Below are 25329 nucleotides of genomic sequence, written 5' to 3'. Positions count from 1 at the left end.
TCCTTCCTGTTCCCCTCCCAGAAATGGGAGGTTCTTCAAGCTGATTGGCGAGTGTCATTCAAATTCATTGGTTCACTGGACTCAAAGGTGGTCTTGATATAAATTGCAAAGTTCTTAGCTTCTGAGAACAATCACCTTCCTAAGTACCCTTAAGTACTAGCCAGATGTTTACTTCCAGTTTACTGGATTGTAAGCACCAGTTATCCAGTCAGCAGTCACCTTATCCAATTCAATCAGTTTAAACCAGTCTCAAGGTGGGTCCCTGAGTATCTGCTAAATCTCATCTATCACATTCCATTATCTTAACACAGGAGCATCTCAGTCCAGTGGTAAAATATAGATTAGGTTGAAAGGAGATAGCCCTAGATGTTTGAGGCAAATGGGGTTTAAGTGACTTGCCCAGGGTCACACAGTTAGTAAGTGCCTGATATGAAATTTGAACTCAGGTTCATCCCAACTTCAGAACCAGTGCTCTATCTACTGGACAAGCTAGCTACCCCTATCCTGAGCTACCCCTTCCCCACCTAATCCCAATATCTTATTTGGCTGACATGTAGTACCACCAACACAACATGTCTGCCTTAATCATGGGCACTCAAGACATATTTAAAATAATGACTCCGTTGTGGAAAAGTATAATACTTCTGTCAAGTTTCAATCCTTAGGTGAGTATATTAATACATATGATTGAGTTAGTTAACTTTCTAGTAACTTTTTCCATCTCCTTCCTTTTGAATCAGAGTAGTAGAGACAGAAGACAAGAAGACCAGGTGTAATGCTATTACAATAACTTGATGCAACTGTATAAATGGATAAGAGGGTACAAGAACCGATGTGAAGTAGAAATGGTAGGACTTGGCAACTGATTCTGCTATGTCTGGTGAGGGAGAGCAAAGAGTCAAAGATGACTGAGATTATGAGCTTGAGAAATTCAGAGGCTGGTGGTACCCCCAACAAAAATGAGGTGTTGGAGATATTTGGTGGGTTGAGCTGAGTTCGACTTAAACTTGCAGAGTTTGACATGTTGTTCGAGATATTTAACAAGCAATTGAAGATGTGGGGCTAAAACCCAGGTGAAGGCTGGAAGTGGGAATTTAGATTTAGAAAATAGTCACCTGCCTTGCTTGAGTATAAACTAGAGTAGCAGACAGATTACCAAATGTGAGAGTGGAGAGAGAGAGGGAGAGGGAGGGAGGGAGGGAGGGAGAGGATATCCTTCAGGGATAGAAGGAAGAACAGATATCCAAAGGGGAATGAATGGTCCAAAACCTAGGCAGAACATCAGGAAGGAAAAGCCATCGAAGGGCAAAGTATCCCAAATAAGGGATTAACAGTGTTATATATAGCACAGTCAAGTAAAATGAGGACAGAGAAAGGCCATTGAATCTGAACATCGAGGAGGCCTTGAACTTGGAAAGAATGGTTTCAGTCATGTTTAGCAACTCCAAACTAGTGTCCCCCTGTTGTGTAGCAAGGAGATTATTTATGTTGGCAAAAGAAACTTCTGGGCTCTTTCTTTCCCCTCCTTACGGCGGGGTAGCTATATTGAACCGTTTAAACACTAGGAAATAGTAGTAGAGTCGATGTGTTAGCTTGGTATCAATCCCCCCACCCCTTTTTAAAGAGTTGACAGCTTCTTTAAACAGATTGGATTGGAGCTGCAGCATTTTTTCATATTACCTTCTCATCTTTACCTTTTCTGATTTTAATGTTTACTTTGACCTTTAACCCCACCAGCTGATGATGTGACAAAAGGCAGACAATTGACTCTCAAATGATTGCTACCTGTTATGATGGAGTCAACGTCAGTTAAAAAATGTGTTTGACATTGATTGTAGCTACAATCTCAGGCATTTTGGTATCCTCAAACATAGGGTTTGGAGTGAAAGGGCCTAGGTTCAAATCTTAGCTTTGCTAGATAATGTCTAAGGCCATAGTGTCAAACTCAAATAGAAAAGGGGATGGATCACTAATTCATAATAAGGATTCCTAGGGCCTCAATAATGACTTAGTTTTCTTTTCTTTTCCTTTCTTTTCTTTTCTTTTCTTTTCTTTTCTTTTCTTTTCTTTTCTTTTCAGGGCAATGAGGGTTAAGTGACTTGCCCAGGGTCACACAGCTAGTGTCATGTGTCTGAAGTCGGATTTGAACTCAGGTCCTCCTGAATCCAGAGCCAGTGCTTTATCCATTGCGCCACCTAGCTGCCCCCTGGACTTAGTTTTAAAACATAATGTTATCCCTATATCAAATTGCTTCTGTCTTAGGGAAAGGGATGGGGAGGAAGGGAGAAAATTTGGAATTAAAATTTTTTTTAAACAATTAAAATTTGATTTTACATGTAATTTAAAAAATACTATTAAATATATAAATATATACTTATATGTTCTATATAATATAATGTAAAATAGATAATATAATACATACAATTTATAATATATAAATGTTATATATAACTATATGTATATATGTATATGATATGTATGTTTACTCATATAGTACACATATGTGTTATCTATTTTTTATTGTGTTGGGGCAGCTAGGTGGGACAGTAGATAGAATGCAAGGCCTGGAGTCAGGAAGACTCATCTTCTTGAGTTCAAATCTGACCTCAGACATTAACCATGTGACCCTGGGCAAATCACTTAATCCTGCCTCAGTTCTTCATCTGTAAAATGAGCTGGAGAAGGAATTGGCAAACCACTACAGGATATCTGCCAAGAAAACCCCAATGAGGTCACATGACTGAAAAAATGACTCAACATATGTTTTATTGTGTTTTTATTCATTTTGTTACATTTTCTCCAATTACATTCTAATTCAGTTCCCAGAACTGGGGAATATTGTGGGCCTGAGACCCAGGCTATGTGTTTAAGATAAGCTATCAGAAGACATATGACTATTCTTAAATAAATTATTCATAATATAAAAGGCATTTAGTTTGAGATATCTGCAAGCTTTTAGCCTCATTCATTCCTTGATCCTCCCTACTATTTTTTCCAACATAGTTTTCACCATCCTTCCTTATATCTACATTGAAATTGCTAGGGATAGGAACTAATAGGATGAGTTTCCCTTTGCCAAAGCAAATGAGCATTTTCTCTCTAATTTCTGGTCTTAGAGGGTTGTTTGCCCTAAGCAACTTGTCCAGGATTAAACACACAGTACATCATAGACAGGACTAGAATCCTGGTTCTTCTTCTCCCTAACACCTCTTAATTCCAATGCTTTTTCTCTTTTAATTATTTCCTGTTTATCCTATATTTGCCTTATCTATATTTGTTTGTATGTTGTCTACCCCATTAGATTGTAAACTCTTTGTGGGCAGGGACTGTCTTTTGTCTTTTTTTGTATTCCCAGTACTTTGCATAGTGCCTGGCACATAGTAGGCACTTAATAAATGTTTATTTATTGATTGAGAGTTTACATTGCTTCTCAGAGGAGCTGAGAACCAAAGTATAATTTGACCTTTGTTGTTGTTCAGTTGTGTCTAACTCTTTGAAACCCCATTTGAGGTTTTCTTGGCAAAGGTACTGGAGTGATTTACCATTTCCTTCTTCAACTCTTTTTACACATGGGAAAACGAAGACAAAGAGGGTTAAGTGACTTGTCCAGGGTCACACAGTTAGTAAGAGCCTGAGGCTAGATTTGAACTCAGGAAGGTGAGTCTTCCTGATTCAGGCCTAGCACTCTATCTACCTCACCACCTAGCTGCCCCTTTAATTTGACCTAGGATCATAGAATTTAAAGTATATACTAGGAGTATAGAGTAGGCTAATAGAATCATAGATTCATATCTAGATAGGACCTTATTAATCATTGAGGCCAATCCATTTCATAAATAAAAAATCCCTGAGGCACAAAAGGATTAAGTAGATCACTCTGGGTCATTGAGTTAGTGTGTGTGAGATAGGATATGAATAGTTCATTTTAGCCAGAGTAAGAGGATAGACTAAGTACATGGAGGAAAGTGGTAGCATTGTATGAAGTTTGTCCTAGATAGTGGAAGTCCCTGATTGTCAGGCGTAAGAATCTGAACTTTATATAGGAGACAACAAGGAGTGCCTGAAGATTCTCAAACGGATGGGGGATATAATCAGATTTTGCATTAAAAACAACACACACACACACACACACACACACACACACACACACACACAAAGGTTATTCTGTGGCTGTATAGAGATCAGATTGAAGGAAGTAAAGAGTGAGTGTGGAAAGACCCTACAGGAGGCTATGGATAGTACAGGTAAGAGCCCATACCAGGATGGTGGCAGCAGAATTACAGAGGAAGGGCTGTGGATGACTAGGGATGTTATAGAAGTGGTGTTACCAAGGCATGGTAGAAGAGGCAAAGATAATCCCAGGGTTACAAAAGTGTCACAGTGGATAGAGCACTGACTTTGGAGTCAGGAGGACCTGAGTTCAAATTCAACCTCAGACACTAGCTGTTGTGACCCTGGGCAAGTCACTGAACCCTGATTGCCTCCAAAAAAAAAATGAGACAAGGTGAATGGTGATGATATTTAGAAAAGTACAGAAGTCTGAAGGAGGAGCAAGTTTAGAGAGAAAAAAAAGTTCTGGATGTGTTGAGTTTGAGGGACTGATGGAATAGGTATATGTTCTGTACGCATTTTGAGATATGGATATGGAATTCTTGAGAGTGGTCAGGACTAGATTTATAGATTTGTGGGTCTTCCGTATAGAGATGTTGCTGAAATGGATGAATAAAAGAAATTGCCAAGGGAGAGAAGGCCATGAACAGAACCTTGGATTTAGAGAAAGGAACTCATTGATGGCTTCTATTTCAGTAAAATGGTGGAGATTTATGCCCAATTGCAAGAAGTTAAGAAGAGAATGGGTATTTATAAGTAGAAGAATTTAGAATAAGTAGAAGTGCTTAGCACAGATAAGCCTTGAAGCCTTTTCCAATCTCTCTTAATTCTAGTGCTTTCTCTTGGTTAATTATGTCCAGTGAATCCTATATATAGCTTGTTTATTTATCCAGTATATAGATTATATTTGTGTGTGTGTGTGTGTGTGTGTGTTTGTGTGTGTGTGTTGTATACACATAAAGCCTATCTATCCTATTTATCCTCTATATAATTGCCTGCTGTCTCCTGCATTTGATTAGGTGCTCTTGTGTCCCTACTGCTTAGCATAGTGCCTGGCACATAGTAAGCACTTAATAAATTCTTATTGAATGACTGACAGAATCTTTTCAAAACATTTAGCAGAGGAGAGAGATGGAGGATAAATGGATGGGGTAAAAATATCTTGGGAAGGCTTTTCTCAAACTGGTGTGACATGAGTATATTTGTAAGCAGAGGGGAAAGAGGTGGTAGAGTGGAAGAGATTGAGGGTATTCAAGAGAGATGGATGACCTTGGAAACCAGGTTCTAGAGGAGAAGGAAGTATGAGATCAAGGGCCTAAGTGAGGAGTAGTAGGGGATGTTATACCTTCTTTTTTGACAAGAGGGAAGGAGAAGAAAGTATGTGAAACTGTCTGCTATTTTTATGCTGCTGAAAATTCTGATTTTTCCTACCAGGACAGGCACATGGGTCAGCCTGGGCCTTTGTGTTCCAGTTGGATTCAGTTTCCTGTTAGAAAAAATGCCATATTTAATGAATGTGACAGAGCTTGCACTTGTAGGTTTGGGGCACTCCTACAATCAGCACTTCATTGTTGGCCCAGATGCAGCATGATATAGAGGGTGCCCAATGAAATTGAAGACATACATATATACATTCAAATGTGGAAACCTTCATGGATCTATATAATGGAAATGGTCACATTAATACGTCAACTCTATTTCAATTTAAAACACAATACCCGAAAGCACTGACTTTTTTTTTTCAGCTCTTTATTAGTTTTGTGACTTCCTCAAATGCTTTAGACTTATTTCTAATTGAGTTTCTTTCTTTCCCTCAGAAAATCTATCCCTCGCTGCCGAAGAATTAACAGAATGCTCTCCAATGAGTCCCTCCACCCTCCCACATTTAGCCGGTCCAACTCCCAGGCCTCCGTAGATAGCACTTCAATGGAGGATTTCTGGTGTGAAGTTGAAAGTATTAAAGAAAACAGTGAGGGTGGACTGGAAGAACAGACAGTCACTGAGGTCAAGCCTGCCGATGGTGAGTAACACCCTATTTTGTTTCCCGGGTTATGATTTCTGTGGATTTTAAAAATTGCTTCCCCTATTTCTTTGTTCCTTCCAAACAGAAGCTGGAGTAAACATGGTGAGCCAACAGGCTTTCCTGTATTATCGGCCTCAGGTTTATGTAAGTTCTTGCCAACATCAGGGTAACTTGAACTGTATAAGGTCATGTTTCTTCCCACCCACAGAGCACCAGCTGATCCCTTGTAGGAGGATATTTAAGGAAGGAGGTCAAACCCATTCATTTGCATTGACATAGAATGAGCTACTTTTCTTAGAATAGAGGTTTTAGGTTTAAGAACCCTGGAGAAAAGGGAAGACACAACCCTTACAGATGACCAGACTGAAGAGCTTGATGGAGATGGGGTGGAGAGCCCTTAGTGAGTAAGTGTAACAGAAAGCATAGCCTTATTGAAGGCTTGCATACAATGGATGAGAGTGAGGGAAGTAGGGCATCCTAAAGACAACTTTCAGAGACATTCTGAGTTAGGTTTGCCTTGGGTGCATGAGGGGGACCGACCTTGGTTCTAGTGCTGATCCTGATGGAGAGATGCCAACATTTGGGGCCATTGGTGATGGATGAGTGGTATTAGATGCTGAGTTACCCAAATGTTACTTTCCCTGAGTGTCCAGTGGCCTCAGCAAGAGAAAAATCAGTGCTTGGGGAGGAATGAAGGGCCTTGTGAGTGTAATGAGTGGCAAGTGGTAAAATGCTTGTTGAGCTGCTGTGAACAGGTTGGTGACAAGAGGAAGCTTGTTAGAGTGGGAAGGGAGTGTTTTTCCTCCATGATTCCCCTCCCCCTCTCCTCCTGTTTCCATCTTGGCCTTCTGGAGTCAGGAGTAACCTGGAGTTGGCCAATAGTTTATTGAATTCACAGAGCTACATAATGCAAATAGAACTTGTTCCTTCTGAATATAGATAGGTTTTCCTATCTAATAAGGCACATCACTCTTGCCTCCAGTCTCCATGTCTCCAGGCTTGTAGGTATTCACTCCTCTCTCATCACTACCCTCAACATCAATTTTGTGTTGTCTTGTATCCTCATTAGTATACATTAGCGTCCATAAAATCTCCAATGGTGTAGCATTCCTGTGCTCTGCTTTTGACTTTCTTAATCCTGTTAGTAACATTGTCTCAACACCCATATTCCTTCTGTGTCTTGTTTCTCCCTATATTATTGAGATAACATATTATATGTATGTTTGTACATGCATGTATACACACACAATACTCAATATAACACATGCACATGTATGTATACGTACATGTATATAGCTATGTGTACATCTATAAACACTACACATGTATGCATATACATATATATTCTATAGATACATACATGGCCATATGTGTATCTATATTATATATGTATGTGCTTGTATATACTATATACTATGGTTTCTATATCATACATATTTTCTTTATATATCCCTATATTCTTGAGGTAACATGTTATATATACATACAATACAATATAATATACACACATGTTTGTATACATGCACACGTGCATGGATGTGTATACATGTCACATCGTACATGTGTATATGCATATCCTATAGAAACACATAGAGGCATATATGTATCTATATGATATATGTGTATATGTGCATATGCATGTATGCTACATAATATGGTTCCTATATCATACATATTTTATTTATATTACATACTCTTTTTTTTTTTTTTTTGGTGAGGCAATTGGGGTTAAGTGACTTGCCCAAGGTCACACAGCTAGTAAGTGTTAAGTGTCTGAGGCTGGATTTGAACTCAGGTACTCCTGAATCCAAGGCCGGTGCTCTATCCACTGCGCCACCTAGCTGCCCCCTATTACATACTCTTTATCCCATATAGATTTCTCTCTCTCTATACACACACATCTTAACCAAACCTATGATTTCATTGGTATACAGAACTCCTCCCTACCAAGGTAGATTGATACCTGTTCTGCTATTTATAGCCTTTGAGAGCTGCCCGGGGCCCTGAGTGCTTAAATGATTTCCTTAGGGTCACATATTTAGTGTGTCACTGAGACTGTAAGCTCCTTTTGCCTCCCAGTATCCTCAACACTTAGCACAGTGCCTTGCACATAGTGAGTGCTTGATAAATGATTATTGATGACTGATTCTTTGTGCACTATACCAGAGTAAGCTAGCAAACTAGCTAGCAAGATTATTGTGGATGCTATGGAATTATATTTTGTGGGGAGCAGCTAAGATTTATGAGACTTTACAGTTTGTAAAGTGTTTTCTCAGCTATCTCATTTTCTCCTCACAACAGCCATGTGAAGTAGGTATTAATTATATTAACCCCATATTACAGATGCAGAAAGTGAGAGATTAAGGGATTTGCCTCTAGTCTTCTAATTAGTGAGTGTTAGAGCTAGGATTTGAACTCAAGAGAGTGGGAGTTTGCCCACCTCATGTCACACTGAGCCAGCCTCTTTTTAGGCCTCCCTGACCCCAGTCTCAGTATAGTTTATGCCCTTGGGTAACCTGAAACTTAATTAGAGAACATTTATTCCAGACCTTCATTTTGCAGATTAGATTTGTAGACCTCTTTCAAGGAACTAAAGCCTGAGAGGATGACAAGGGAAAGGAGGGAATGGGGTGGAGTGGGCTAGAGTGATATGCCCAAGGTCACACAGATGTGAAGTTAAAAATCTGATTCTCCTGTCATACCCTGTTTTACATGAGTACTGTCATGCACTCATGTAAGTGCTAAGAAGACTATTGAAAGAAAAAATGGCAGTTTGGACTCATCTCAACGATTTCATTATATACCTCAAGGGAGGAAGAAAAGAAGAGAAGCTGGGAACAGGGAAAGGAGTGTAACTGGCCGGAGTTCTCAGATGGAAAAATAATAACATTTGAAATGAATTATTAACGATCGTGGTACTCAGTCTTTTTTTTTGTTGTTGTTGTTGTTTTGTTTTTTTGCAGGGCAACAAGGGTTAAGTGACTTGCCCAGGGTCACACAGCTAGTAAGTGTTAAGTGTCTGAGGCTGGATTTGAACTCAGGTCCTCCTGAACCCAGGGCCAGTGCTTTATCCACTGTGCCATCTAGCTGCCCCTGGTACTTAGTCTTAATAAATTATCCTTCCCATCTTCCAAACCAGAAAAGAAAATGTACCTGATCATTGGTTCTGGGTTCAAATCCCACCCTTGCTACTTGTGTGATTGTGGTTGACCCCTCACCTTTCTAGGTTTCAGTTTCCTCCATTGGGTCAGAAGACCTATGTTTAAGCTTGATTCTAACATTTGCTAGTTGTGTGACTTTGGGCACAGAACATCTGTTATCCCAGATGTAAAATGGAGCAATTATAAATGCCCTTCCTGTCTGCTTCCCTAGCTTGCTATAAAGAAAAGGCTTTCTGAACAATTAAATAAATGTGAGGTGTTATTGTTGTGAGGCCTCAATGATTATGATAGCACTTTAAAACCACTCGTGCAGCTTCAGTGGCTTCCTGTTGTCTCTCAGATAAAATAGCATCTAGGTGGGTTTTTAGGCCTCTTAATGCCTGCAGCCCTTCTTTCTAGACTGATTCATATTCCCCCTGGCGCACTCTTCCATGGTTCAGATTCTGTTTCCCACCACCACGCCTTTGCTCAGGATGTCTCTTGTGTCTAGGGTACTCTTCCCTCCTATCTAACATCTCCTAGAAGCCTTCTATGCCTTCAAGAAGTTGCCTCAGGTGCCAGTCTCACATGAAACCTCTCTTGATGACTAATCTCCTTCTCTCACTTCACTCCCCCACCCCATCACAGTGGTTAGGGTTCCCAAATACCTTTGTCTTTACTTTGTGGATATTTTGTATTCACTCATCTGTGTACATTTTTGGGGTCCCCCCAAAACATAAAGGAAAAAAAAATTTAAAAAAAGAATGTAAACTTCCTGAAGGTGGGAATGGTTTGGTTTTTGTAACTGTAAAGTTGCTATCTGTAAGGGACTAACATTCTAGCTAAACTGTCTAAAAATCTATTGAGTGGTCACCATAAATTAGAAGCTTTAGCAAGACTTTAGACTTTTAAGTATTTATTAAGGAGCATAAGAATTTGGAGAGGAAAGAGGCCAAGATTCCTTCATCTATCCATCTCAGGGAGCCAGCATCTGAGCTCCACTCAAACCGAGGTTCCAGGTGAAAGAGAGCCCTCGCTCCTTCCTCCTCCCAGAAACCTCCTCTCCAACAGGAAACATTGGCGCCATCCACACACAAACACAGTTCCAATTGGTTGGCAGCCCTGATTGACAGATCTAAGAGGCGGCTCTACAGAGACAAGTCGGCCAGCTTCTGGACACTAACGCCTCATGGATTGTCCTCATATAGCTTCTCTTCATGGCAGAGCTTCCCTATAGTATCTCTCCAGCAGGGGGCGACGTTCCAATTCTCATATAACTTAGCACTTAGCATGAAGTGTTGGACATAGTTGGAACTTAATAAAGGCTTGTTGAATTGAACTCATGTTTGAGATATTACATGGTTGTCATGAATGTATGAATATGAATATTTTCATTGGCCACTTGATAACTGTTTTGAAGAAAACCATGTGAAAATAAAATATGAACATTTACAAATGAAAAGCAACATGAACAGTGCCACCCCAGTGCTTTTTTACCTTGGTTTGATTAAACTTTGCTTTTTGTTGCACTCTTAGTACATGTGATGGTATCTGATACACAGTAAGTGCATAATAAATGCATGGTGACTGACTTTCCACAAGTGTACTTTTTGGGGACTTCTGATGGGCCCCCAAACAACTTACTAATTTTCAAAATGTCAGTCAACAAGCATTTGTTTTGTTTGTTTTTGTTTCTCGGGGGGGTAATGAGGGTTAAGTGACTTGCCCAAGGTCACACAGCTAGTAAGTGTCAAGTGTCTGAGGCCAGATTTGAACTCAGGTCCTCCTGAATGCAGGGCTGGTGCTTTACCCACCATGCCACCTAGCTGCCCCCCTCAACAATCATTTATTAAGCACCTACTTGGTGACAGGCTCTGGGCCAAGCTCTAGGGGATACTAAGAAAAAGTAAAAGTCATTCCCTGACTTCAAGGAGATCACAAACTAAGGGGGGAGACAACATGTAAGGTCCAAACAAGGTATTTGTTGTTTAGTCATATCCTACTCTTAATGACACCTCTTTGGGTTTTTCTTGGCAAAGATACCAGAGTGGCTTACCATTCCCTTCTCCAGCTCAATTTATAGATGAGGAAACTGAGGTAAACAAAGTTAAGTGACATGGCCAGGGTCACATAGCTAATAAATGTCTGAGGCTGGATTTGAACTCAGGTCTTCCTGACTCTAGGCCTGACACTCAAACCACTGAGCCACCTACCTGCCCAAACAAGATATAAACAGGATAAATTGGAGATAATCAATTGAGATTATCTATTAGCATTAGCATGGAAGGCCAGGTCACTAAAACCAAGATGAATACAAGCAAAACATGGTACATTGGGAAGAGTCATGTCTTTGAGATTTGAGTTCTATTCCTACCCTTGCTATTTACTACCTATGTTATATTGGTTGTCACTTTCACTTTCAGGCCTCAGTTTCCTTATCTAATAAAATGTGGGGGTTGGACCAGATGCCTTTAAAGCCCCTTCCAGCAACAAATATATGATCTTTGGAATTATTCTTTAACTCCTCCTTCCCTTTCTTGGGAACCCCAAATTATTAGACAATGAGCTGATTTTAGAGTCTTCCCTGTTTCATTTTCCCCTTTGACTCAAGTAGGACACAAGAGGGATAGATAAAAACTACTCCCAGCAGGTTTCCAGAGCCATGAGGGGAGAATTTGGGGCGGTCACTACAACTTATGAGACAGGATGCTATTAATAGAATATTAATAGAAGACAGCCACCATCCCTCAGAAATATTGATGCTCAGTAGCATTTGCTTGGATCATCAGAATAATTGCCTTCATCTTTTATTTCATTCGAAACTCACTTCCCTGAAATTTAGTTGTCTCTGATAAGGAAGAGAAACTAGAGAATCATGCTTTTGAGTTGTGGACAATTCTCTTCACATCCTGTGCCCCTTATCTCTTCTGCTGTGTCATCTGTGTGTAAGATGGGGCTTAATCGATATTCCAACTTTACAGAGCCTTAAATATGCTTGTAACTAACTGCATCTTAAAGACTGATTTGGCTAAGTCAGCGACATAAATTGCAGCCATATCGCGTGTGGAGAATAAAGTAATGTGATCATAAAATCATGTGATTCTTGAGTATCTGCTTCATTTTTTGAAGGCCACCAAGAGAATGTAAACCCAAGTGTATATTTGGCTGGCAAATAAGGGACACTTCTTTTTTCCTTGTTGTTTTTTAAACGTGGCATTGTGGATAAAGAGTTGACCTTGGAACTAGAAAGATCTAAATTCAAATTCCACTCCTTACATACTGGCTGTGTAACCTTGGACAAATCTCTTAACCTCTTAGTACTCTTGGAAATTCTCTTGGTTGTAGAAAAGATGACCAACTTATGTAGGTAGAGTGAATTTCCTCATCTAGGAGTTCCCTAAGCCATTGAAATCACAGGCCCAGTTCCTATGCCTGTTCTATTTAAGTCCTATTCCTGAAACTACATTTTGCAATACCTTAAACTGAGATAATCAACCTGGGGTCTTCTTGGATGAAAAACATCTCCCCTCTAGAGGAAGACAAAAGCTCTTTTCTCCAGGGATAAAAAGCTAGATCAAGTCTTAAGGGGAAAATGTCATCAATTGAGACTGACCTAGTTCAGATATTTGTGGTAGTTTAGGGAGGGGTGGAGCTGAAGTTTATCTTTGAATTATCTATGAGTTTACTGAGAACTCACTAAGCAAATGGATAGCACAAACCAGATTTCAAGTGAAATATTTACCTACTTTAGAAAATGCACTTTAGAAGCCTGCAATTACTATGCAAGCAGAGTTCAGTGCTTCTGAACTGGCACTAATTCCAGACCATTTAAAAATGTTCTTTCTTTTTATGATGAATTTGGTAAACATCAACAAATAGGAACATGTTCATATGCAGTGGAAAAAAAAGAGAATTGTATGTTACAGTGGGGTCTCTGTTATATCCCATTTTGTTTAAGTGTCTGTGGTAAAAGTAACGTGGTACTCCTAACACTATTTTGTGTCCCATTCTGAACTACTTTGTGCTCTCTCCTGTGCATATTAAAGAATATTTTGTTGTTTTTCTTTAAAATACTACCTTTATAAATAAAACATTATCTTTATTAATAAACCAAAAAGTATGTTTATAAAACATTTATTAATAAGCAAATATTATAAAACATAATATTATCATTATACCCCACTCTCCCCAATAAACCTCCTCTTATAGTATATAAGAGTATAGTAAGCAAAACAAATTTACACAATGCCCATGTCTAAAAAATATCTCTTGTTCTTTGGCCACCTATGCCAAGAAATGAGAAGTATTAATCATAGTTCCCTGGAGTAGTTGGTGGTCATTATGTATGGAATATATATGCATATATATGAAACATATATATGTATATCACACTCACACACACACACACACATATATATATATATATATATATATATAAATTCTTAAATCTATCACCATGTTTTCATTTTTAGTGATGCAAAGAAATTGTAATACAGGAAAGATTGTACAAATGGTTCTCTGGGTTCTATTCAATTCATTCTGTATAAGTTTAAATAAGTCTTCCCAGGTGTCTCTGAATCCATTGCTTCTGTTATTTCTTCTGGCACCATAGTATTCCATTACATTCACTTACCATAATTTGTTCATTCTTCAGTTGATGGGCATCTTCTCAGTTTCCAATTCTTTGATACAACAAAAAGTGTTGCACCAAGTATTTTTACACATCTATGGATCCTTTCCCCCTTTCTGTAATTGCTTTAGGATATGATATAAGCCTAGTATGATTTCTAATCTCTTACCTGTTCATGAAGCAGGATCTTTTTTAGGGAATGCTTAGGATAATTTCAGTTCCTGGATATATGATAGATTTGATTTCATTTGACATTTAATTAGTCAGAACTCTCCATTACTGCCTGCTTATATCTACAGTACAGTGGATGAAAACTGATGTTCATTATAATGACCTTGAGGCACTGAATAATTGGGAATTGCCGCTTGAATCATCAAAGATTAACTAGTGTTTAGTTAAATTTTAGTTATGGTATGATGTCTATTTTATTCTAATTCTTCGAAAAAATGTTCCCACCATAAGAAGTAAGAGAGTGCCCCTCCCGCATTCTTGGCAGAGGTGGAAGATTATAGGAGTAGAACATTAAATATAATGTCAGATTCAATTGATGTGTGGCTTAATTTTGCTAATTTGATTTTTTTCCTCACTCAAGGAATGGCTCACGGGGTAGAAGAGGGGAATTTATATTTAGAATATTTAGAAGTAAAGGTGATGAAAACAGGTATCAATAAAATTTTTTTAAAGTATAAAATATCCTATGCAGTGTATATAGACAATAATATATACACATAGAAATAGATAGATACACACACTGTATCTGTTTATTTAGCTGTCCATCCATCTTTACAGATAGTATATTCCTGGGTTTAAGAGACAGCATACCATAGTAGATAACAGTGTTGGTTGGTCTTGGGCTCAGAAAGACTTGGATTCAAATCCTTTTCTTACCACATACTGGCTTTGTGTAAGCCACTTAACCACTGAGCCTGTCCAGGAAAATCTGTAAGATTATAAATAGCAGGGGCAGCTAGGTGGCACAGTGGAGAAAGGAACGGCCCTGGATTCAGGAGGACCTGAGTGCAAATCCAGTCTTAAACACTTGACACTTACTTAGCTGTGTGACCCTGGGCAAGTCACTTAACCCTCATTGCCCTGCAAAAAAAAAAAAAAAGATTATAAATAGCAGAATAGTTTCCTGTCTGCATTGATAAAGAAACAAATGAAATCTCAAGTCTGGTCTTAAAAAACAAACAAATGATTAAAAACCAACACCAAACCTTGGTTCAAATCCTACCTGGTACATATACTCGTTACATGACCATGGGCAGGCTGCTTCAACTCTCTGTGCCTCAGTTTCCTCATCAGTAAATGGTGACTGGATTATTGTGAGGCTCAAATGGCATAATGGATGTAAAGTTCTACCTGAGAGTCAGTCTCATTCTTGTTCTTATGACAACTCTCATTTAATTAGAATATTTGATACACTAGGTCAAACTATGTACTAAATAACATAGAACCTACATATTTCAAAAAAGCCACAAGTCTGGGCCCTTTAGTCAACTTCCTAAAACATAGATTTTAATAAATGAATTCTACAAGCTCTTGAAAAAATTCATCAGAAATAGTAAGTTGGGTTTTTTTTTGCCTTATTGTGTTTTCTATTTAATCTCCCCCATCCCTGATAGACTCAGGAATATGGCATCTCTTGGTCGAAAGAATGTCTGTAACCCCTCTCTGGTAACCCTTTTGCAGAAGGAGAGCTTGAAGCCGAGTGGTTGCAAGATGTGGGTTTATCAACACTAATCTCAGGAGCTGAAGAGGAAGATGGACAGGCCTTACTCTCGACCTTGACTCGAACCCAGGCAGCTGCAGTCCAAAAGAGATACAACACCTATACTCAAACCATGAGGAAAAAGAACAAGCACTCAGTCAGGGATGTTCGAGACATCTTTGGAGTTGCTGAATCTCCTGTGAGTAACAAATATGTTTCTTAAAATGTTTTATTATTTGTTTTAAATTGAAAGCAAAGGCTGGGTAAAACTAAATCAACTCATTTTAATTGGAAAGAAACTGACATAATAGTACAGAGTTTTACAGACCATGACCTGAAAACGATAAATCCTATCCTTCATCTGCAGTCTCTCATCCAAACTCAAATTCATCCCCTCTTTTTTCTGGAAGTTGGAGAGTTATTTTGGCAATGACCCAAGTTTTTGTTGGCATGAAGCATGGAGGTATTTACTTACTAATCTAAGCATTGGGGTGAAACCCCTGTGATCACACAGATTGATGGGTTTGTGCATGTAGCATTCTAAACCTGCAGAAATATTGGTTTAAAATGGCAGGTGTGTGTTATTTCTGATGAAAGCAAATCATGCCAAAGAAAGGGACTCAGGATTTTTTTTTTTAAATAAAGTATTTTACTTTTTTCCCGTTACATGTAAAGATAGTTCTCAACTTTTGTTTATACAAGCTTTCTAATTTCAGATTTTTCTCCTTCCCCTCCCTCCCCTGTCCCCTAGACAGCAGGTAATCTGATATAGGTTATATACATATATATAAACATACACACATAATAACATTAAACATATTTCTGCATTAGTCATGTTATAAGAGAAAAATCAGAGCAATGACAAAAAACCTCAAAACAGAAAAACAACAGCACCAAAAACAAAAGAAATAGTATGGTTCATTCAGCATCTATACTCCACAGTTCTTTTTTTTTTCCCCCCCCTGGATTTGGAGATCCTCTTCTATCATGAGTTCCCTGGATCTCTTCTGTACCATTGCATTGGTGAGAAGAATATGGGACTCAGGATTTTCAATCAAATATTATACAGGTGAATGGATGTTCTAAAAAGACATGTATCACAATTTAGTGAAAGATACTGTCATATATTTATGAAAAATAAATGACTCAATTCCATTTTATTTGTAGCTTTTTTGTGGCCCCAATTTTCCAAGGAGTTTGTCATTTCATATGGAAACTTCTTCTGTTTCTATTTTTGATTTTTTATTCATTCATCCAACCATTCATTCATTCCTTTAATAATGTTGATATCTTTGTAGACTTTACATATAGTATCTTATTTAGTCCTTAAAACATTCCCTTGAAATAGATAGTGCCAGTATTATTATTCCCATTTTAAAAATGAGTAAGCTGAATCTCAGAGGTTAAATGATCTACCCAAGATCGAACATTTCTCAAGTCTTCATCCATTTCTCTCTCTTTTTTTTTGTTTTCGGGGCAATGGGGGTTAAGTGACTTGCCCAGGGTCACACAGCTAGTAAGTGTCAAGTGTCTGAGGCCGGATTTGAACTCCGGTACTCCTGAATCCAGGGCTGGTGCTTTATCCACTGCGCCACCTAGCTACCCCCTGTCTTCATCCATTTCTCAATCCCCTCCTCCCCACTCCTTTTCTCCCCTCCACAGAATCCATAGATGCTAGTGGTGAACAATTGAAGTCACAGAAGCTCAAGTGAGACTAATTTACATCTTTAATTAAGATTAAAAATCTCAATTTAATGGCTTCTGGTTCCATGCTAGTAAGTCAACTTAATTCATTTCCTCATAGTTTTTTTATTTAGACTAAAAAAACCCAAAACTTTAACATCAAATAAAATTTCCATATGTATAGTAAGGAAGAAAAAGGATTGACCTGAAATTGGAATCTCTCTTGTGTACATCTTGCTTTTATTTTTACAGATATAATGAATCAACATAGTGATAGTCTTTAAGCATAATGACATAATATCATTAGTTGAATAAACAGAAATTGTGCAACTTTGCTTTACCCCTTTGATAAAAGAAGTGAAAGTATAAGGATTAAATGAATGAGTGAACGAATGAGAAAGCATTATTAAGAACTTATTGTGTGCCAGTCTCTGTGCTCTCCAGGGAGGTCCTAGGGGTATAGCCATGATGTGATTATCAAGTCTAAGGGGCCTTAGGTTACATCTGCAGGTCAGATGACAGTATCAGGTCTGTAAGACCTAGAGGCAAGGCAAATTGGTAAGGTAAGAAGAATGTTAGGAGGAAGTGGCAAGAATATTTAGTGAGTGGGTCATCTCACAGGAGAGAATACGGTTGGTGAGTTCTATCTTCACCAATCCTTGTAAGCAGGTATTCAGCCCAGATGGGTAATGGGATGGCCCAGTGCTGAGGAAGGAACAAGAGGGGAAGGGTACTTCCTTCCTTGTTCCTGGGTGTTCCTGCCTTTCAGCCATGAGAGGAACAGGAGACTTTTGGGGAAAGAAAATCAATTTTGGCTTGACTATCATTTGGGATCTTGGGGAAAATCCAGCTTGTTGAATGGAACCTAGAACCCATTGTCTGATAATTTATGTCTTTTTACTCCCTGTCATCAGTTTTATGGAATCTGTGGCCATTTTTGATTAATGAAAATCAAAAAATGTTTGATAGAATTATGCTGTGTAGAGGTCTTGAATTGACTGCATGCTCAATATGAGTCAATGTGATGTGGAAGCTAAAAAAGTTAATGTGACGTTAGGTGTTATGAATGGCATAGAGAACAAAATTAGGGAGTGATACTCCAGACTAAATCTATGGTATTGTGTTTATTGGGGGGGGGTCTATTTTAGGGAGAACATTGACAAATTGCAGAATATTCAGAGGTGGGTGATCAGGGTGGTGAAAGGCTTTGAGATCATATCATATGAAAACTTTTTTGAAGGAACTAGGGTGTTTTTAGCCTGTTTAGAATGGATATGATAACTGTCTACAAGCATTTGAGGCCCTGTCATATGGAAATGTTATTATACTCCTGTGTGGCCTCAGAGGGAAAAACAAGGAACTGGGTGGAAGTTGGAAAGGCAGATTTTAACTTGATATAACAGAAATTTCCTTCATAATTAGAGCTCTCTAAAAGTGAAATGCGCTACCTCAGGAGGGAATAGTTTTGTCCTCAATGGAGATGTTCAAGTCAAAGTAAATAGCTACTTGTTGGGAATGCTTTGGAATGTATTGAACTACAGTAGATGGCTTCTAGAGTCTCTTCTAAATGATATTCTTTGATTCATTGAGTCAGAATAGTATGGAGACAAGGTTGGAAAGATAGGGTGATGACTGTGGACACTAAAGAATTTGAACTTAACTCATGTTCAAGGCGAGACAAAAATATCTAAGAATTTTGAGTAGAGGAATAATATGACCAGATTATTATATATGGACTATAAATATGGCAATGGTGTGTAGAATGGATTGAAATGGGAATAGAGTAGAAGTAGGAAAATGTATTAGGGGGAGACTGTGGCAGCTATCTGACATACTAGATAAGAGTACTAGCTTTAGAATCAGTAATATATCCTGAGTTCAAATTTGGTTTCAGATACTTACTAGCTGTGTGACCCTGGGCAAGTACCTTAACCTTGTTTGCCTCAGTTTCCTAATTTATAAAATGAATGGTAAACTATTCCAGTATCTTTGTCAAGAAAACCCCAAAACACCATCACAAAGAGTTGAACAGGACTGAAGCACTACTGAACAACAGTGGTAGTCTAAGTAAGTGGTGATGAGGGCCTATTCTAAGTTAATAGCTGTAGGAATAGAAAGATATTGGTTAAATCAAGACCTTAATCCATTTATCAACATTCTTTGAGTCTAGTCATTCTAGTTACAAATTTACCAGACTGTACCATCATTCATCCCAGATCTTTCTATTTTGTACCCAAAGGTGTTGTAAAAGTCCTTGTTGAATGCCTTGCTGAATTCCTGATAAACTATGTCCACGGCATTCCTGGAACCTATCAGTCTAGTAAACTCATCAACAAAGTAAATGATGTCATATGCCTCTGGCTTGCTGTAATCTTGCCAATTTTCCTGCTAACCATTTCCCCACCCGCTATAATCTCTCCCTTGCATTTTACATTTTACATTGGGAAGAGAGCACTGTCTTTGAATTTATAGTGAATTGTTTTGTCTTAAACCCTGCCTCCTCCCCAGGCTCAAATTCCTTCCAGGTTCTTTTAATCTTGACTTAATCTAGTATCTTGCAAAGATGCCACTTGGAAGGAGAGGACAATCTAACCAGAAAATAGCTTTCTTAGCTGTAGGGATGGTTCTTACAAAGAGGAAAAATTGCCTTCTTTTTTATAGATATGCAGCATTTCCCCCTTTTATGTTTCTTTATTTCATTTCATATTTCTGTTGTAACCTTTAAAGAAAACAGATACCAGAAGGGGGGAAAAACCCAGACCACTTCGTTAAAAAAGAAAAATTGGTACCCTCCACACAAAGAGACATCTTTGGAGTGCCTTGTATAAAAGGAAAACCTGTTTTCCAAATACATTTGAATCCTGCTGGCTCAGTCCCTCTCATAATAGCTCCCAGCTGTTTACAGCAGTTTTATCTTCCAGGAACAATGGCAAGAACGCATTCTGCTTAACCACCCTCAAACCTAATTTCTGCTGCTTGCAACTCATCCTGAGAGTGTGTGTGCTGCTGGGGGGAGAGATGGGAGTGGGAAGAGAAGTATTCTGGGGTGTTGTTTGAAAAAGTGAATCTCCAAGAGCCTGGACGTGTCCACACTTCCCAAAAACAGCTGAACCCCAATCTCTTTTCCTTCCTTCCTTGCTTGTTTCCTTGGGACTCTGTGGGTGACTATTAAGATGTTGGCAAACTGGTTCTTTCCACCTCCCCTGTGCTTGTCTTGTATGACTTGTCTAAGTAGTAAAGGACTCTAGGGGACATGACTATCTCCTCTGCCTCATCTTTCTGCTATTCATATTTCTTCTTCTAATGGGAGTTCCTCTGTGCTGTGTATCACTAAACTCTGCTGCTATTTTCATCTTTACCAATACTTAACTGGAGAGTGGATTCCCAGATACAAATACATTTACCAAGCACCCTGGTAAACATTTCTTAGCCAAATTGTGAAAGATTCTGTTTTCTTCAAGGTAAAGGGGGAAAAAAGTTGATATTAAAACAAAACACCTTGTGGTGGCAACCATGGGCTGTTTCAGTTCAACCAGAATCATTCTCTCTATGCTGCATAAAAAAATAAAAATGAAGTGTTATATCGTCCATAGCAGCATGATATTTTATTGGGGGGAAAAACAGGAAATGGCCTAACTGGCCAATAATAGGGGAGTGGTTGAGTAAATTGTATTCTGATAATGTACCACAAAAAAGGCAATGTGGTGTAGACAGAATCAGTCTCACAGCTGAGAAGACCCTGGTTTAAGTCTTTGTGACCCTGAGCAAGTCACTCTAAGGTTCTAAATTGCAAAGATGGTGTCCATTTGTGTTAGTAAAGGGAAATTTTTCACCAAAAATTCGCTACACTAGTGATATTATAGGTCTAGCCTGAAGAAAAATTTATCAATCAATCATTAAGTATTTATTAAGGGACAAATATATGCTAGGTATTGAGGATACAGAGACAAAAACACCTCACTTCCCCTTAAATTGCCCATATTTTATAGGGTGAGACATCTATAAAACCCATACAGAGCTGATACTAGGTAAACCAGGGTGAGGTGGGGTGGGGCGGGTCAGGGCAGGTGGAGGAGGATGGAATGAGGCTGGAAATATAGAATGGGTCAGTGCTTTAAATATCAAATTCAAGAACTTCCATTTAATTCTCAAAATAGACAGCCCTGGGAGTTTATTGAATAGAAGGGTGACTAGATTAGACCTGCTTCTAAGGAAAAATGCTTTGGTAGCTGACAGGAGGATGCATTGGAATAGGGAGAGAATAAAGATGGAGGAACCACTTAGGAAGCCATGGGGACCTCAAATAGGTTGGTGGCTGGGTGTGTGAGAGAGGAGAAGTCAAGAAGGATATGTATGCCAAGAAATGATGTGGAAGTAGAAGCAAGATTTGGCAATTGATATGATATATAACACAATGAAATACTAATAATGTAATTAAGATGGACCAAATATGGGGAATACTATGCAAAGAAGTCTCAAAATACCCTGGCAAAATAATTTTTAAAAAATTATAAAATAAAACCCTCATAAAATCATAAGAAATAATAATTAAAAATACAAAATAATAAGAAACAGAAACAACTATCACATAAAAGGAAAAGTTAATGAAAATGTATGGATGAAGAATCTTGATGAGTACTTAGAGTGACTAAAAAATGATTATGATACTTTAGTCATGGAATGAACTAATTAAAATGTAAATAGTTATATTACTTAAAATAGGAAGTAGTTGGCTATTTAGTTGCTATTCAAATGACAACCTTTAAGTAAAGCATTTATAATTATAATTACTTCTTTCTTTTTTTACATATTTTAAATTAGTTTCTGACCTTTATGTCAAAGAAATCTTGAGGAGTTGATTCTGCGAGCTACCTCTTTTAGGATTTGGTAACTGAATGTGGGAAGCTAGGTGCAGTTGGGTGTAATGGATAGAGGAGTACTGGAGCTGGAGTCAGGAAGATTCATCTTCATTAGTTCAAATCCAGCCTCACACACTTACAAGCTTTGTCACCCAAGGGAAGTCATTTAACCCTGTTTGCCTCAGTTTCCTCATCTGTAAAATGAGCCGGAGAAGGAAATGGCAAACCACTCCGGTGTCTTTGCCAAGAAAAGCCCAAATAGGGTCTCTGAAACAACCAAAGAACAACAACAAACTGGATTAAGTACATTTCAAATGCAGCCTCCTATACAAGATGTTTCTTGATCTCTCTAGCAATTAGCACCTTTTTTTTGAAATTACAAAATATTTATTTTGCATATATTTTGTAGATATTTATATGTGTACATATTGTTTTCCCCTATAGAACTTAAGATCCTTAAGGGGAAGGATAGGTGTGTGTGTGTGTGTATATGTGTGTGTGTGTGTGTGTGTGTGTGTGTGTGTGTGTGTTCCCAGAGATTAGCACAGTGCCTGCTTAATATAATTGATTGCTTTGATGCTACCAGGAAATTAGACTTCAATACATACACAACATTATATTATATATATTATGTGTATCTATAGCTAAGACTATATCTTCCATTTTGTCTAGTATTTCAGAATGATTGCTAATCCTAAAAAAGTCTTATTTACAGAGCCTTTGGTTACTGGAAAGAAACAAGTTCATCAGTAGATCCATTTGATTAAAAACAGAATTGTTGGGATGGATAGTAACATTTAGGATAGTTAAATTAGTCAGTCACTGTCCAAGCTTTGGTTTCTTTATCTTTGAAAGGAGGGGATTGAATTAGATGATCTTTTTTTTTTTTTTTTTTTTTTTGGTGGGGCAATGAGGGTTAAGTGACTTTCCAAGGGTCACACAGCTAGGAAGTGTCAACTGTTTGAGGTCAGATTTGGACTCAGGTCCTCCTGAATCCTGGGTCCGTGCTTTATCAGCTGTGCCACCTAGCTGCCCCCTAGTTGATCTTTAATGTAATAAAACACTGTGATTCTGTGAATTCATAAAAATCATGGTATCATATATTTTCAGAGTTGGAATGTCCTTCGGATGTCTAGTCCCAATAGAAAGGGAGTTCCTTCTACAACATCCCCAACAGGTGACAATTTAGGCTATTCTGAAGACATCCAGTGATGAGTAACTCACTACTTCCTGGGGCATTCCATTCTACACTGGGGTGCCCCTAATTGCTTGGACAAATCAGTGGTACCTAGAAGGGTGGCTTGATCCCACCCTCATGCCAAGTCTCTCTAAACGATCTGGTTTTATGATGTAAACTCACCCTCAAGCCCTGTTTTAATTTGTTTGGGTTGATCTAAAATTTTCCACTTGGCAATTTCTACCCATTTTTTCCTGATTCTGACCCTTCTCCATATGATAGTCTTTCAAATACTTGAAGAGAGCTATTATCCTTCTCCTGGGTCTTAAGCTTCATCAGATTCTTGTATGTTTTGGTTTCTAGAGTCCTTACCATTAAAAGTATTTCATTTTGGGGGCAGCTAGGTGGCGCAGTGGATAAAGCACTGGCCCTGGATTCAGGAGGACCTGAGTTCAAATGTGACCTTGGATACTTGACACTTACTAGCTGTGTGACCCTGGGCAAGTCACTTAACCCCAATTGCCTCACCAAAAAAAAAAAAAAAGTAATTCATTTTGGTTGATGTATCCCCAGAATTCCATCCTCTGCCTCTGGGAGTATCTCCTGTCTTGGAATACTCTCCCTCCTCCTCCTCATTTCCTGGCTTCTTTTAAGTCTCAGCTAAAGTTCTACTTTCTACAAGAAGCCTTTTTCTCCACTACTTTTTAATCTTAGTACCTTCCCTCTGAGGTTATTTCCAACTTGCCTTGTATATTATGTTTGTAAAAGTTGTTTGCATGTTGTCTCCTTAATTAGATTGTGAGCTTAAGAGCAGTAACTATTGTTTTTTGCTTTTTTTTTTGTTTCCCCAGAGGTTAAACAAAGTGTCTGGCACATGCTAGGCACTTAGTAAATGTTTGTTGACTGACTCACTGACCTAGAACAGTATCTAGCATATAATAAATTCTCAACAAATGTTTGTTAATTAACCAATTAATTGGCCACCACCCTCTTGAATAAGCTCTAGTATTTAAAAACTCCAGCTACATACCAGGTAACTGAAAAAAATACAGTGAGAACATCAACTGCATTTACCCAGATTATTGCATTGGTCTTTGAATTTAGAATCAGGACCTTAGAAACCATCTAATCCAACTCCCATGTTTTATAGATGAGAAAGTTAAGACTTAGAGATGATCAGTGACTTGGCTTTCTTTGTATCTCTATTGCCTAGCAGAATGTCTGGCTGCACAAAGTAAGCATTTAATAAATGCTTGTTGACCTACTGGCTGTTCAAGATCACAAAGGTCGGACTAGAAGAGCCAGGATTCAGATAAAAGACGTTTAACTACAAATCAATCACTTTGGGGGGGGGGCAGTGAGGGTTAAGTGACTTGCCCAGGGTCACACAGCTAGTCAGTGTCAAGTGTCTGAGGCCAGATTTGAACTCAGGTCTTCCTGAATCTAGGGCCGGTGCTCTATCCACCAAATCAATCACTTTCTCTACTAAATCAGTGGTTCTCAAAAATGGTGTACCACAAGTTTCAAATTTGGGATATTATTGTGTGTGTGTGTGTGTGTGTGTGTGTGTGTGTGTGTGTGTGTGTGTGTACACATACATGTGTAAAATTTTTTTCAATGCCTAGTATAATAGGCATAGTATTCACAAAAATAAATTCACAAAAATAAACCTTCAGCTCCCAAAGAATAGACCCCCAAAATAGCTGCTTATTGGAGGCCGTTTCCGTATCTAGACCACCCCTGAGTATTGCCACAGTGCTGCAATCCTTCATGGATATTTTGTATAGCATACCATGAGGAAAAAAAGTTGGAGAATCACTGTTCTACATCATACTGCCCTTGACTTCCTTTTTATGACATACATTTGGCCATATTCATCCTTCTCAGTTGTGTTAAGGGCTAAAATTCTAGCTAAACTGTCTAAAATATCTAATGAGTGGTCGCCAATAAATTATAAGCTTTAGCAAGAGTTAGACTTTTAAGCATTTATTAAGGA

At 38.4% G+C, this 25329-nt stretch overlaps 1 protein-coding gene across 1 annotated transcript in view; it reads left to right on the top strand.

Moving 5' to 3' along the window:
• ARHGAP28 (Rho GTPase activating protein 28) overlaps positions 1–25329 on the top strand; it is a 207395-nt gene that overhangs the window by 129019 nt on the left and 53047 nt on the right. Inside the window, exons 2-3 of the mRNA XM_043976564.1 lie at positions 5928–6130; positions 15596–15813. Of these exons, the coding sequence (XP_043832499.1) occupies positions 5928–6130; positions 15596–15813 (421 nt within the window). The remainder of the gene's footprint in view (positions 1–5927; positions 6131–15595; positions 15814–25329) is intronic.

This window comes from Dromiciops gliroides, chromosome 1 (genome assembly GCF_019393635.1).
Source record: "Dromiciops gliroides isolate mDroGli1 chromosome 1, mDroGli1.pri, whole genome shotgun sequence".
NCBI classification, from domain to species: Eukaryota; Metazoa; Chordata; class Mammalia; order Microbiotheria; family Microbiotheriidae; genus Dromiciops; species Dromiciops gliroides.
This window is presented reverse-complemented; position numbering and strand designations above follow the sequence as displayed.